At 39.6% G+C, this 14,688-nt stretch overlaps 2 protein-coding genes across 3 annotated transcripts; both read left to right on the forward strand.

Moving 5' to 3' along the window:
* Window positions 1-4,846: 4,846 nt before the first annotated feature.
* H1-4 (H1.4 linker histone, cluster member) lies at window positions 4,847-5,576 on the forward strand. Its single transcript, XM_026407665.2, has one exon. The coding sequence runs from the start codon at window positions 4,910-4,912 to the stop codon at window positions 5,567-5,569; it is 660 nt and encodes a 219-aa protein (XP_026263450.2). The 5' UTR covers window positions 4,847-4,909; the 3' UTR covers window positions 5,570-5,576.
* A 77-nt stretch (window positions 5,577-5,653) lies between these two features.
* On the forward strand, window positions 5,654-14,396 carry LOC144256550 (histone H2B type 1-M). 2 transcript variants are annotated; one of them, XM_077801675.1, is made up of 3 exons: window positions 5,654-5,733; window positions 6,294-6,726; window positions 14,185-14,396. In XM_077801675.1, exon 2 carries the CDS (start codon window positions 6,337-6,339, stop codon window positions 6,715-6,717), a length of 381 nt encoding a protein of 126 aa, XP_077657801.1. In that variant the 5' UTR covers window positions 5,654-5,733; window positions 6,294-6,336; the 3' UTR covers window positions 6,718-6,726; window positions 14,185-14,396. The 2 variants fall into 2 exon arrangements, 1 of the variants encoding a protein (XP_077657801.1); XR_013344140.1 differs by lacking the exon at window positions 5,654-5,733 and adding an exon at window positions 7,980-8,471 and having other exon boundaries at window positions 6,319-6,726.
* The last annotated feature ends 292 nt before the right edge of the window (window positions 14,397-14,688 follow it).

A 14,688-nucleotide genomic window follows, 5' to 3' on the forward strand; every position in this document is an offset into this window, starting at 1 on the left:
AGTGTGCCAGTATGTGAATAGCTACTGGGTTTAACCATTTACATACAAAGAAATATGCATAAATACTGCCCCACCAGAATACACACCCAGATCTATGCTCTATAAAACTGTACAGATACTTTTAAATACGAGCTGATGTTAATACTTCTGATTCTAATTCAGAACCATAAGGTTTGTTCAGCAGAATACCCCTCTATCTCTGTTGGTGAGAACACGGGAACTCATTATGCACACGTAGATAATTGTACTAACTTGTTCAGTTCTAATGTACACATAGTTTCAATAATGGAGAGCACACATCCCTGAAGGAAGCTTTTACTAGATTACAATATGAATGTGTGTATCTTTTCTGTCTTCAACCTTACAATATCCAATCAGTATTGTTTTCCACAGTTGCCTAGGCTTTTATTTTCCTGAATCCTTTCAGTGTTACTATGTTGTTAATTTTATAGTTTGGTTCATTTCTTAGTGCTTGTGTTCTATTTTGTATTTCCCCTCTGATTTTTACTGGCTCTTTTGTTGGTTTTATTGTTGTTTGGGTCTGGGTTTTTTGTTTGTTTCGTGGTACTGACGGTTGAACCTCGGTATGGTCCACTGCTGTGCTCTAACTCCAGCTCTTTTTATTTTATTTATGTATTTATTTATTTTGAGACAGGCTAAATTGTCAAGGCTGGCCTTAAGTTTGCCATCCCCCTGCCTCAACCTCCCAAATCACTGGAATTACTCTAGTGTGCCACCCTGCAGGTTTAATTGGTTTTTATTTTTTAGAGATAAGGTCTCCCTGGGTTGCCAGCAGCCTAGAACTCCTGGACCCCAGCCCTCCTCCTGCCATAGGCTCCCAAGTGGCTGGGCCTGCAGGTGTGGGCTGCACTTGGCTCCTTATTCATTTGAACAGTTTGTGTAACAGTTTATTTTGTCCATGTATAAAACATCACTAGCGCATCAAGGGTCAGTGTTCTATGTAAAGGTCTACTAAAAAAAGGAAAAGTCACCGCCCCCATCCTTGCTATGTGTCTTTGTATTGCTCCTTCTTTCCACCTCTCTCTCTTTCACCTCCTATAGGTAAGCACTCTCTTTTAAACTGAGCAGAAATTTACTCTGATATCCCCTTCTTTCTCACACCAGGAGTATCAAGCTATGGGCATTCTTGTGTACTTTGCCTTTTTTGTTTAAATGTATTTCCCAGAATCCACTCTGTTCTGATTCACAGAGAGCTTCCTCAGTCATTTTGCAGCTACATATTCCTCCACTGTGTGGATGTCATTCAACCACTCTCTTTTGCATGGATATTAAGATCACTTCCAATATTTCATGATTCCAAAAAGTGTGCAATGAATAATCCCGGGATGCAACCCTGTCTTAGTTGTTGATTTATATAAAAAGAAAAACAATATCTAAAGATAATATGTCAGCATTTTTTCGAATATAAAACACCTCTGCCCAAACTCTGTCTTTAATAAAAACAGCCATGGTAAACATCATATAAAAATAGAAAATTCCAGAATTAAATACTTAGAAACCCGATTGTGGAGTAAAGGGAACTAAGCAAAGTTCTTTTTTTTTTCAACTTTTCTACAAATCATATTACTTCTTTGAGTATAGTCACTTCTTTGTCCAAAATGGAAATGATCAGTGTTCCCCATTTCCATCACTCAGGGTTTCTTAGAAGCTTAAACATTTCAGTAATAGGAAATTACTTTCTTAGCTCATTAAAGAATAACACACTTGAGAATATTTCATGATTATGAAAGCTCAAGAGATCACAAAAGAAAGGCATACTTTTTTTGTTTTCAACCTTACAATATCCAATCAATATCGTTTTCCACAGTTACTTGGCCTTTTATTCTCCTGAATCCTGGACTCATGTTACTTTATACATCCTGGACACATGAGACTAATAACAGGAAAATCTGTATGTGTGAGGAGCCCAGCACACAAACAGTTGTATATATACACAAACTACGTCCTTTGTTCTTTGGTATCTTCTATTGTATTCTAATTAATTAAAAAAAAAATAAAGAAAAAGAAAGCAACCATTGGGCCTTGCACTGTGACATCAATTTCATAATTTTTTCATAATTTTTAATGCTTGTTCAAAACTTTACTATGAGGCCATGCTTCAAAGTCAGACAAATATAAGCTGGAATTTGGATGGTACCTTTTACCAATCACCTTCCCTGGAGAAATTTTTGACCATTGCAAGTCCATTTCCTCCAGGGTAAAATGGCTCTGGTATCTGCTCCAGTCTGTCTGGGCACAAAATAACCCAGCCGCCACAAAGCCTTGTAGGTTCAAACAGCAACTCTTTATTCCCGAACTCTCATGGGCACTCCACACACACTTCCCGGGAATACACTCCCTCCACCAGGCAACTCCAAAGTAGCAGGTGCCGAGGCAGCAGGATCCGCCCTAATCCCAGCAGGATCCGCCCTAATCCCAGCAGGATCTCCCGGAGCCGCCCTATTCCCAGAGCAGGGTCTCCTTTCAACCATTCCCTCTAGCAAAATGCCAGGCGTCATTCAGACTAAACTGTGGCTCTCAACAGGTATCTGTAGAAGAAGATTGCTGTGCTTTTTCACTAAGAGTCTGCCAGAAGCACACATGTGGTAGCCAATAAGTGAGATAAGGAGTGGAGGTGCTGTACTAAGGAATTCAAGCAATCCATAGGCAGACTAAGTTCTGGCTACCCTCTGTGCAGGGAAAGTAAGGAACCAAAAGACACTTAATTTTACTCTTCTTTCTCCTTCTTAAACCCACAATAGAGGCTACACAGGTGTGAATTCAAACAAGTCAGGGTTGGATTGTTGTCCTCACCTTTTCTACATGTGGTCATATCCAGCTTTGGCATCTCTTCTGAGGTTTCACAGGCAAGCTCAGCAATCCACAAAAACACTCAATAACAGGAAATACTTCTGCCCTGTCAGTCAATTCCAGAGAGCAGCAATGATTTTGAAACTTGATTGAGCATGTGAGTGGCATAAACTTGCTAAATAGTCAGAGATTCATTATATCAGAATCATTTGGAATTTATATTTAAACACATGGATAAAGATACTTCTGGTACCTCTGAAATTTTGAAATCACAGTCTAGTTGGCAGATCAATGAGAAAGTGAATCTTCTGCTATTGCTCCTATTTCATCACATAAAGCTCTCAAATAAATACTTGATTTAATAGTGGCCAATCTTCAATGCCTTCTTCTTTAGTCAAGTAGTTTATTCATGAGAAAACTCACTGCATCACGAGGGAGAAGCCATGGCGATTTGAAAGATCATGGAATTTACGTCTGTCCAAGCTTGAAACAGTGCATATACAGACAATAAACAAAGGCATCTGAGAGCACACTTCAACGAATTCTGCAGGTTTCCATCATTTACAGGCGTAGTTTTAGTTGTCATTTTAAAATGGGCATCATCCCACCCTTCTGTCACCAAATGCCACATAGTCACAATCTCTCATCTGTTTTATACCTTTATTCTCTTTCATTTTATTTTTCTCTCTTGTATTTTTAAATTTTACTTATTCATTTATTTACTTATTTAGAGACAGGGTCTATGTTGCCCAGGCTGGCCTCAAACTCATGATCCTCCTGCCTCAGCCTCTTCCAAAGGATGTCTTTGGAAGATAACAAGTTAGCTTATATAACTTCTTAAAGCTCTGTTTCTGAGATTGAAAATTGAACTTGTCATCAGTCCCCATGTGTTACTTTCTTTTCAAGGAGATCTGGGAAGCATTAGGCCATAAACTTGAGTAAGATTGAATCCATACATGGTGGGTAGACTAGTCACTCATCAGATATTCAGTAATAACAGGGTCTAGGTTTCTCTAACAGTAGAAATAATGATGTTCCAATCTACTCTTCTGGTTTATTTTTCTCTTATGATCAATGCTTGGATTTTAGTTCTAACTAGTATCTTACAATTCGATTCAGAAATATATGCCAAAAGTGAGCAAGTTTAAGACACATTCTTCCAAGTGCAATGCGTCTCCACCTCAGCGACTTTATTGACATCCTTTATGTGCTATTAGAAAATTAATCCTTTTTCATGCATGTACCCTGGGTGTGTTTTGGACTCTTCCTTGATTCCCAAATACCCCGAATTCAAGGTATTTCAATACATGGAGCAATTGTCCAGAGGAAGAGAGAAGCAACAGCCCCGCCCCCAACCCTTGGGAGCAGAAAAGAACAGAATTATCCTAAGGAATTATTTTAAAACCCTGGTGCGACGGACAGAAATGAAACTATGGCTACTTAGATTGATGTCACAGGGGTCCAAAATTTAACCCCAAATCGGCAATAACTTGTTTGGCGTTAAACTAAAACAGTTTGATGAACTCAAATGCCCTCGGCTCAATAGGCAGGACTCTCCGAGGAGCCTGTGTTACTTCCCTCACTTAAGCGCAGATTTGTAATAAAAATCTTCATGCCAGCAGCATGCTTTTTGGATACACAAGAAGCTAACCACTTGAAGAATGATATTTGGGAGGTCAGAAAACTCCACCGTTAAAGATCAGTTTATAATTTAAGAAGAAAATAGAAAGTTTTGTTTCTCCGAGTTGAAATTTGCCGAGCACGGCGGGAAATATTGCTAGTTTTTGGCACAAGGTTTTGTGCTTTCCGCACTATTTGAGACCTGCATGAAGGCTGAGGCTTCGGGGATCATTATCTGAGAAAAATCGGACAATTCGATGTAGATAATTTTGATATTTTTGGCTTTTTTTGAGGTGTAACAAACACAACTCTGGATCCGAGAGGACACTCTGCGGCTGCCAGCGAGGCGGGCTGGACAGCGCACCAATCACGGCGCAGCTCCGCCCTATATAAACGGGCGGGCGCAGCGCCGCGGCCCGAGTCCCGGCCAGTGCCTCTGCTTCCGGCTCGAGTTGCTCTTCCTACGCCCGCCTTCAACATGTCCGAGACTGCGCCCGCCGCGCCCGCCGCTCCGGCCCCAGCCGAGAAGACGCCGGTGAAGAAGAAGGCCCGCAAGTCCGCAGGCGCTGCCAAGCGCAAGGCGTCCGGGCCCCCGGTGTCCGAGCTCATCACCAAGGCCGTGGCCGCCTCCAAGGAGCGCAGCGGCGTGTCCCTTGCCGCGCTCAAGAAGGCGCTGGCGGCCGCCGGCTACGACGTGGAGAAGAACAACAGCCGCATCAAGCTGGGCCTCAAGAGCCTGGTGAGCAAGGGCACCCTGGTGCAGACCAAGGGCACCGGCGCTTCGGGTTCTTTCAAGCTCAACAAGAAGGCGGCCTCCGGGGAAGCCAAGCCCAAGGCTAAAAAGGCGGGTGCAGCCAAGGCTAAGAAGCCCGCCGGAGCTGCAAAAAAGCCCAAGAAGGCTACAGGCACGGCTACCCCCAAAAAGTCCGCCAAGAAGACCCCAAAGAAGGCGAAGAAGCCGGCCGCAGCTGCAGGAGCCAAAAAAGCCAAGAGCCCCAAGAAGGCGAAAGCGACCAAGCCGAAGAAGGCGCCCAAGAGCCCGGCCAAGGCGAAGGCGGTGAAGCCCAAGGCGGCTAAACCAAAGACCGCCAAGCCCAAGGCTGCCAAGCCAAAGAAGGCGGCAGCCAAGAAGAAATAGGAAGTTTCTTCGGGCCACTGCTGAGAACCTCGATACAACCCAAAGGCTCTTTTCAGAGCCACCCACAGACCTCAGTAAAAGAGCTGTTGCACACTCCTGGGGGCGTGGTCAGGGTGGGCCGCGGCTGAGAAGGCGGGGCTCCAGGAAGAAGGGCCGCGAGGGAGGTGGGTTTCTCGTGAGGGTCTTGCTCAATAAGCAGGAGGAGGCTTCAGGGTTTGGCGACCTAGGGGATACAAGAGCTTAGAGGGTCTCGGTGCCTTCGAAAGCACCGTGGGGCTGGCTGATGGCTGGAGGAGGTGCGGGGAGTCCGCAGTTGAGCGCAATGCTGAGGTGGCCAGGGTTTACCAGCGTGAGGGCTGCGGGTGAGCTTGCCTCTAACTCGCTGTCGTCTTTCTGGACTCCTGGGCGACTTAGGAAATTGACCTGCCCACAAGCCGAACGTGAGTGTGACCAAGAAAAGTTCCCTGTGCTCTGAGAAATATGTACAATTGTGCTGGAAGACACCTATTTATAGTAGCTTTGGGTATCCAGTTTGAGCTTTCTGATTGGGTGAAAGTGAAGTAACGCAATAGCCAATGGAACGGAAGAATTTCAGTGTCGTTAACATTCGCATTTGTGACGACACACTAGAATTAATCCAATCGTAGAGGAAAACTTATTAACCTCATTTGAATACCGCATCTATAAATGCATGTAACCTAGTGGGGGGTGATTGTTTTCCCAGGTATTTGCATCAGTGTTCTGGCTTTTGCCTTTTGAACGCTGTAATGCCTGAGCCCACGAAGTCCGCTCCCGCCCCGAAAAAGGGCTCCAAGAAGGCGGTGACCAAGGCGCAGAAGAAGGACGGCAAGAAGCGCAAGCGCAGCCGCAAGGAGAGCTACTCGGTCTACGTGTACAAGGTGCTCAAGCAGGTGCACCCCGACACCGGCATCTCGTCCAAGGCCATGGGCATCATGAACTCGTTCGTGAACGACATCTTCGAGCGCATCGCCGGCGAGGCCTCGCGCCTGGCGCACTACAACAAGCGCTCGACCATCACGTCCCGGGAGATCCAGACGGCGGTGCGCCTGCTGCTGCCCGGGGAGCTGGCCAAGCACGCCGTGTCCGAGGGCACCAAGGCGGTCACCAAGTACACCAGCTCCAAGTGAACTTGCCAAGTAAGCGTTTTTACACCTAATCCCAAAGGCTCTTTTAAGAGCCACGCATGATTTCCACAAATGAGTTGTAATTCTTAAAGTCCAAACAATTATTGCATTTTTCGTACTAGATTGAAAGCTAGTTTACTGATCTTTAATGCTACATCAGTGTTGCATAGGAAATGTGAGGAGTAACAGTGGGTACTAGAAATTAAGTACTCTGTGCACGTACAAGTTCAGTATAGTTAACAATCACATAGCTGTACACTAATAAGAACGGAAAGTCACTGTGAAGGTGCAGCTCTTCCTTTCGCTGCAAAGATCTCTAATTTGACCATGAAGTGATCCATGACTCGGTGATGACTGCTTGCTGCCCGGACCACAAAAGAGTATGCTCTGAGGACCTCCTTCTGCTCAGAGCATACCTCCTCTCCATTTTCTTAAAAATCTTTCCATCTAGATAATCTGACTCTGAAAAAGGCCTGATCACTTGAGTAATCAAGTCATCTTAACAATACAGAGGTTTCCGGGGAGTGCTGGAGCAAGAAGGGGATCTTCTCTCTAAAAGGTGCACAAGGAGATCAAAGGAGGAAGTCACTGAATAACTTTTAAGTTGTCAGTACTATACCTTCACAGAAAAATCACTTAGTTTGTCTTTTGACAGCAGTTTAAAAGTCCTCTGAGTGACAGGGGAATCCCCACAGTCAACCTGATAAGGTACCTTACTGCTGATGGGCAAAAGTAATTTTCAGTATGGTTCACACTTTCCTGGGTGTCCCCAAGTGTCAAGGAGAGTGGAGATGCCAGGGCACAGGAAGTATGAGATGGGTGAGGTGAGCTTGGAGTCAAGAGATGCCTTGTGGGATAGAGAATTTAGGAGGATGGTATTGGCAGAGGGAAGTATGAATCTAGAAACTAATGTCCTCACACCCTCATAAATAAATATGTATTTATCAATTCTTGGGATAGATTTTGTATTATATGGCAAGCTTAGTACTTGGATGAATAATGAAAATCCTAAAACAATGTATATTTTTTAAAAAGCAATGAACATTAGCTATGAAGTTAACAAACTCAGACTCAGGGACAGCCCATGTGAAACCCTGAGCAGGGCTTTCACCCAAACCTGGGCTTTCCTTTTTTTTTTTTTTTTTCTTTTGGTACCAGGGATCGAATTCAGGGGCACTCAACCACTGAGTCACATCCCCAGCCCTATTTTGTATTTTATTTAGAAACCAGGTCTCACTGAGTTGCTTGGCACCTTACCATTGCAGAGGCTGGCTTTGAACTGACAATTCTGCCTCAGCCTTCTGAGCTGCTGGGATTACAGGCTTGACCCACTGCACCCAAAAGATGATGTATGGAGCTTAATCATGGTGTGGAGTCTGGTAAGAAATCATCACCTAGGAAACTAACACCAAACAAAAGCCTAGCTCCTCTAATAACAATAACAAGAGGAGTTAATACCACAGCCTAGAGACATTTATTATCAGTAAAGAAAATGATCAACCATCAGGTGTCCTTGAGAGAATCTTTGCTCCATTTCCCAGGTTTGGGTTTTTTTGGTTTTTTTTTTTTTTTTTTCAGGCAGTGACATTCTTCAGGGCTGTGAAGGACAGAGCTTAGCCTGTGAACAGAAAAATGTTAGTCTTATTTCCCAGGCTGTTAGAGCAAGGGAAGAAGAAAAGCAGGGGAAAAGTCAGTTTTAAAATCGACCACCTGGACCGTTTATACTGAAAGCATCAAGTGGACCCCATTATGCTCAGGTAGGAAAGGGAATGGAAACGTTCACTGTCAAATGTACATAAGCCCACTATAGACCACTGCAAGGTGCAAAGTCAGCTCCAGACTCCAAGCTCAGCAGAATCCATCCTCCCGCCAAGGCGCGTCATCGCCAGCCTTGCCAGCTTATTCTCAGCATGCCCACCCACCAGGTATTCAAAGGTGCTGGACTGAGAATTTAAACTGGGGACAGAATAGCTAGGCTGGTTTTATGCTCCTGAGCATGTGGTAGAGAAAATACAAATCATCTTTGGAGGAACAAGCTTAATTTTATTCCTCAACAAATTCCCACGGGGTGGGGGCGGGGGGGAGAGTAAAAGGTAAAATAAGCAGAAACTTTCATGTAGTAAAACAAAAAAAGCTTTAATGTCTTTTAAAAAAGATTTCAAACATGTAAGGAATTTAAAAAAAAAAATACAAAGATAACAGAATTGAAAAAAAGAACCAAATAGGAATTTTAGAAAATAAATTAACAAATATATAATTAGTTAGAATTAAAACTAAAAGTTTAATGGATGGGTTTAAAAGCTCAATGAACCCAACTAAAGGAATTTAATGAACTATGTATCAAGGTTATATAAAGTTATCTAAAGTAATTATCCAGAATGCATAGAGAAAAATGTAAAAGTAATTTTTTTAAAAAAAATCTAGATTTAGTAATGATCTGACATGCTTGTAATTTATGTATAGCTGATCATGTTTGAAAAGCATATAAATAATTGTTATGTAATCATAATACTGTAGTATCAGAATGATACAGATGTAAGATTTAAAAGATCATGACAATTCTAGAATTGATGAATTTGATAATTAAAAATAAATGAAATGAAAAATGTTATAACAAAAAAGAGGTCTCTGTGATGCTGTAAATTAAGCTTTTAAATCCTTAACAACAAATACAATATTGATGTTCTTAAGTGTTTTCTGTTCCATACTGACAGATGGCATCAAACTAAAGCCTGTTTGAAATTCTGCATGTCAGATTATTAAGCAAAGGTTATTTGTGTATTTTCCATCTAGCTAACTTTACCAAATTCTGCTAATTTCAATCAATATTTAATGGAATGCTTTTTATTTCATTTGATATTGAGAGCAAATAAAACTATTTAGTATTCTTTCCAGTAACTATTTTGTTAGTTGCTTTTATCCTATGTCAACTACAGTCAAAAACAATATTAAAAAAAAAAAATTCCACATCAGAAACATTAAGAGTCCTCTTTTTCCTCCTTCTTGTAGAATTGGCTTTAATAGCTCATAATTTATGTTTTTCTATATATGTGTAGTATTTTATTATGTTGATGTAGTTTTCCTTCCAACTCCATTAAACCTTTTGTTAGGAATGATTTATGCCATCATTTTTTGGCATCTGATGAAATCATGTTTTTCCTCCCCCAAACATTACAGGTAGATTTCCCAGTGTTGATCCCTACTTGCATTTGTAGGCCAAGTCTTATTTGTTCATGTTGTATTGTCTTAAATATGGGCAGGATAAATTCTGTTAACACTTGACATGGATTTTTTTTCCCATTTCTATGAACACACAAAAGCATCCTGATTTTTTCATTTCTGGGTTTATCTTCATCTTTTTCATTAGAATCATGACATGTCTATGAACTTGTCGGGCTCTCCTTCTATTAGCATGTTGCTATGTAACAAATCATCCCAAAATTGAGCAGCTTAAATCAATGAACATTTAACATTTACTATCTCTTAGTTTCTGTGGGTCAAAAACTGAATACCTAGTTACCGCTCAGGTTCTCATCTGAGCTTAAAGTCTACATATAAGCTTAGGACAGTGGTCATTCAAAGCCTTGATGACATGCCAGAATGTTGGGCAAGTTTCAGATGGTTGTTACTCAAAAGCTCCGTTCTTTGCCACACAACCTCTCAAAGAAGACTTAGTATGTATGCCTATCTTTAAAACATGGCAGCTGTTATCCCTCAAAAATAGAAAAATAATCAATAAGTCTTTTGTAACCAAGTTGCAAAAGTCGTACACTATGATTCTGCAACATTCTATTCATTGTAAGCAAGTTACAAAAACTAATGCTTACTCAGAAGGGAAATTATGTTCCACTTTTTAAAGGTAAGGGTAGAAAAAGATCTGATTGACATATTTTAAAACCACATCATCATTTTATGGTTGAAGTACTGAAATATAAAAGTACTTGTGCTTTAATGACCAGATAGAAATTAGCTGTAATGTCACCTGGACCTGATATCTTTATCAGGTCTTTATTACCTTTTAAGAATTACTACTTAGGCTGCTGTTGACCACTGTCCACAAAGGCCAATAAGATCCCCAGATGTTTTTCCTGATGGGACATTTCCCTGAGACTGTAGATGATAAAATGCCTTTGTATTTACTATAAATATTAGCCCAGCATGTTGCAGGAACTTTAAAAAAAGTATTAAATATATTTTGAATTAATCCATCTGCAAAATCCCAAACTTCAATCTGTAAATCAAATATCTGGTGTGTGATTGTTTGTGGAATGATCAACAAATAGGTTTGAACTTTTTAAAGAAGAAAAACTATTGAAAAAAAAAAAAACAACTCAGTACTCTGGAATATGAAAATAACAGGAAATAGTCTGATAAATTTAAAATTGGTCAAGAAATTAAAGCTAATTGTTTAATATATAGATTTTGGGGAATTTTTTTTAACAGATTTTAAGACTGATTTTTTTCTTTTTTTTTTCTTTTTTTTTTTTTTTTTTTTTTTTGTGGGGACTACTAGAGATTGAATTCAGGGGCATTCAACCACTGTGCCACATCCCTAGCCCTATGTTGTATTTTATTTACAGACAGGGTCTCACTGAGTTGCTTAGCACCATTCCATTGCTGAGGCTGACTTTGAACTCACAATCCTCCTGTCTCAGCCTCCAGAGCCACTGGGATTATGGGCCTATGCAACCACACCAGGCAAAGACTGATATTTTTTTTTTTTTTAAATTCAATATGTAAGAACAGATTAAGAGTTTGAGAAAGGCAAAAGGAAGGGAAAAAAGCAAAATAGATCTTAGTCATAAAGAATTATAAAGATTCTTGATGTGTGTCCAAATTTCCTGGCAAACTGTAGTATAACGGTTTTTCACAGAGTGTTTACTTATAAAATCAGTTTACTTGAGAGACTCATTGAAATGTCTTTGGGCACAACACCAGCCTTAGCACAGGAGATAGAGATAAGGTGGTCTTTGACTTCCAAAGTCTTCAAAAAGACTTACAGATCACTACTTTCATCTTCCTTTGTCCTAAAAAAAAAAAAAAAAAAAAAAAAAAAAAAAAAAAAATTATATTTGGAAATCTAGAGGAAGTGAATGAATTTGGGCTCCCAATAGGATTGCCAAACTCATTAAAGTATTCATCTCAACTTTTGACAAAATCTAGCACTATTAACATCCTTATGCCACACTGCAAAGTTAAAAACAATCCAAACTACCCAAATACAATGCTCAGGGGTGTCTAAATCCATCCTTAGATTTGATAAATCATTAGAGGACTCAGTATAAGCTATTATACTCAATATTACATATATTACAGCAAAAGGACAGAGACTAAAATCAGTAAAGCAACAAAGAGCAAAATGTAAGATGTTCCAAACGCATTACCAACACAAGGACTAACAACTAGGAAAACCTAGTTTAAGCCTCGGTTTAACAATATGGCCTTGATCACATCAACATGACTAATACCCTGACTGACCTTTAGTCTCCATTCCTCATAATTACTTTCTGCCACGTTTCTTTTTCTCCAAGGCAGATGTACCAAGATCCAAAGACTCAACCCTAAATAAGATTTCTGATCTGGACAAGTAAGGCCCAAAGCCTCAACCCTAAATAAGATCTTTGAACTACATGGTCTAGCTGAGGGCCCCTGGCAATATAAATACTTTTAGCTAATAGGCCTGACATTCCTAGAGATCACCTAGTAGCCTTAGGACAAAGGCCACACTACTCTTCTGGTGGTGTTATTTCCTTACTACACATTACTACGCTTTTCTTTACAGAAGCAACAGTAACTTGAGTTATGAGAAAAAATATGCTTTTAAAGCAAACATTTTAATTAGATATCTATAATTAACCATAACTTGAGTTCCACAAGTATTTAATTTTTCTGATTATTTTGTAACATTGTTTTACATATTTAAATCAATTGTAGACCCAGAAATTATAAGATTTCTCAGTGAAGAATGTTTTATACTTCATTCAGGTGAACACCCTTAGCAGTATCCTGCTTGATTTATACCCCCCAACTCCCCCTGTGGATGCTTGCTAAAGAAATGAATATTCAGGAATAGAGATCAACTTTGGGTAAAGCTTGGAGTTCTTGAACTTCATTCTGGTAGCATGAGCATTCTCTACTAAATAGAAAAAGGAAAAGGAAAACAACTTTTTTTTCACCTGAGCTTGAGTAGTTTTTTCTCCCATAAACCATGAAATTTGCTACATGGATAAGGAATAAAAATTGTAGAAAAAGAGAGACTGTTTCAGAATTTGTTTAAAAGTTTTGACAATATTTAGGTATAATTTATAAATATCAAACAGTATTTTATAAATATCCAGCCCACTATTTTTCAGGAAAGAAGGAATATGGGGAGAAAAAGAAATGTGGCAGAAATTAAGACTCAGAATAAAGAATGGAAAAAGCAAACCAACCATAAAAGGGTGGGAAAGAGATAAGAAATCCAAAGAAAAGCCTAAGGCAGAATGTGGAAGGAGAAAGGCAGAGAGAAAAAAGTGAGCTGTGTTGGTAAATCTTGTCGTATAGTTGGTGTCTCTGCTGGGAATAATACCTATCATGTAAGAACTGAACTACTCCCCACATTTCTTGGGTTTAGGGTTGAGAGAATTCATTAAAATGGCACCACATCTGGGAGGCTTTTTCTAACCATCAGATGTAAACTGGCACCTTTATATCTCCATCCTTAACCTTCCCTATTCATTATTTCTCTATTTTCCCTATTCATTATAGTTAGCTAACACAAATTTATTATTTTTTGTTTGCCTCACACTTCTCTTTTCAAGATTGCAAGATCCATAAGGGTAGGGACTTCATCATGCTTAAGGTTCATACAACAGACTCTCAAAAAGTATCTCCAAGTTGACATAATAAATTGTGATTGAAGTGTACATAGGTATGTAACAACAGGGATAGAGGATAAAGTTGAATTGTCACAGTGATTCAATTGAATGAGTGACACAGTAAAGGGTCTCACTTTTCTGATGTCTACAAAAAAGATAAGTGTAGACCTCTTCTAAGAGTTATCTTAAGGATGAATTGAGATAAAATAATGTTTTAAAAACAGTGGTGGGCATTTAGGAAGCCCTTTGCAATTGTTAGCAATTATTTTACTTTTCTTAGTTCAAATGAAAATCAAAGTGGCCAAATAATTTCGGAAACTGAAGGTAGGAATTATAAGCTTTTGAACTATTAGATTCCTAACCAAGAAGAGTGGTTGAGGGATTTTAAGCTAAAACCCTATTATTCAGGGATTTCTCTTGACAAAACATGATTTGAGCTATTATTTGTTGATGCTAATAATTATTAAGCAAGTAACTTTGGAATAGGAATTCCTGATAGAACATTATACAAGCACATGTTAAAAAAAAAAAAAAAAAAACTTTTCTTTAAATAGCAAATATTAATGCTGATGGCAAAATGACAACTAACGAATACAACCTTTTATTTCTTCAGTCAGGGGAGACTTAAGAATGCACAGAAGAAACGAATGCATAAAGTAACCGAAAACATGAATCTGTCCATAGAAGATATGAAGTATGAAAAGTTTGATCTGATTGAGAATAACTGACTTCTGTGTATACTCCACCCAGATCCAACCCATCCTGGTTTAGCACTCAATAAATCATCAAAAGGAGACCATTCCCTAAGCGGAAGAGACTAACCAAGACGTTTTAGATTCTCATTTTACTTTTTCGTTTGATTTCTAAAAACAATTTACTTCTGTTACACACTCAGTTATTAGTAATTCACCATCATGGACTATATTTGCTGGAAGTCAGAGGATGACAGATACTCTGCAAAACAAACAGGAAAACCTGTAGAGAATAGGAATTCTGCATTTGCTCATTCAAATATTTCTCCAAAAATCTCCTTTCTACACATCTATCTAGCTAATATCCATCTTCCAACACCAAGATAGTAGTAGGCCTTAGGCACTGTTTTGGCTTTGGTGGTGAC

The sequence above is a fragment of the Urocitellus parryii genome, chromosome 8, assembly GCF_045843805.1.
Source record: "Urocitellus parryii isolate mUroPar1 chromosome 8, mUroPar1.hap1, whole genome shotgun sequence".
Taxonomy (NCBI): domain Eukaryota; kingdom Metazoa; phylum Chordata; class Mammalia; order Rodentia; family Sciuridae; genus Urocitellus; species Urocitellus parryii.

Coding starts and splice junctions, on each gene's coding strand:
- H1-4 (XM_026407665.2), top strand. CDS start 4,910: ATGTCCGAGACTGCGCCCGCCGCGCCCGCCGCTCCGGCCCCAGCCGAG.
- LOC144256550 (XM_077801675.1), top strand. CDS start 6,337: ATGCCTGAGCCCACGAAGTCCGCTCCCGCCCCGAAAAAGGGCTCCAAG.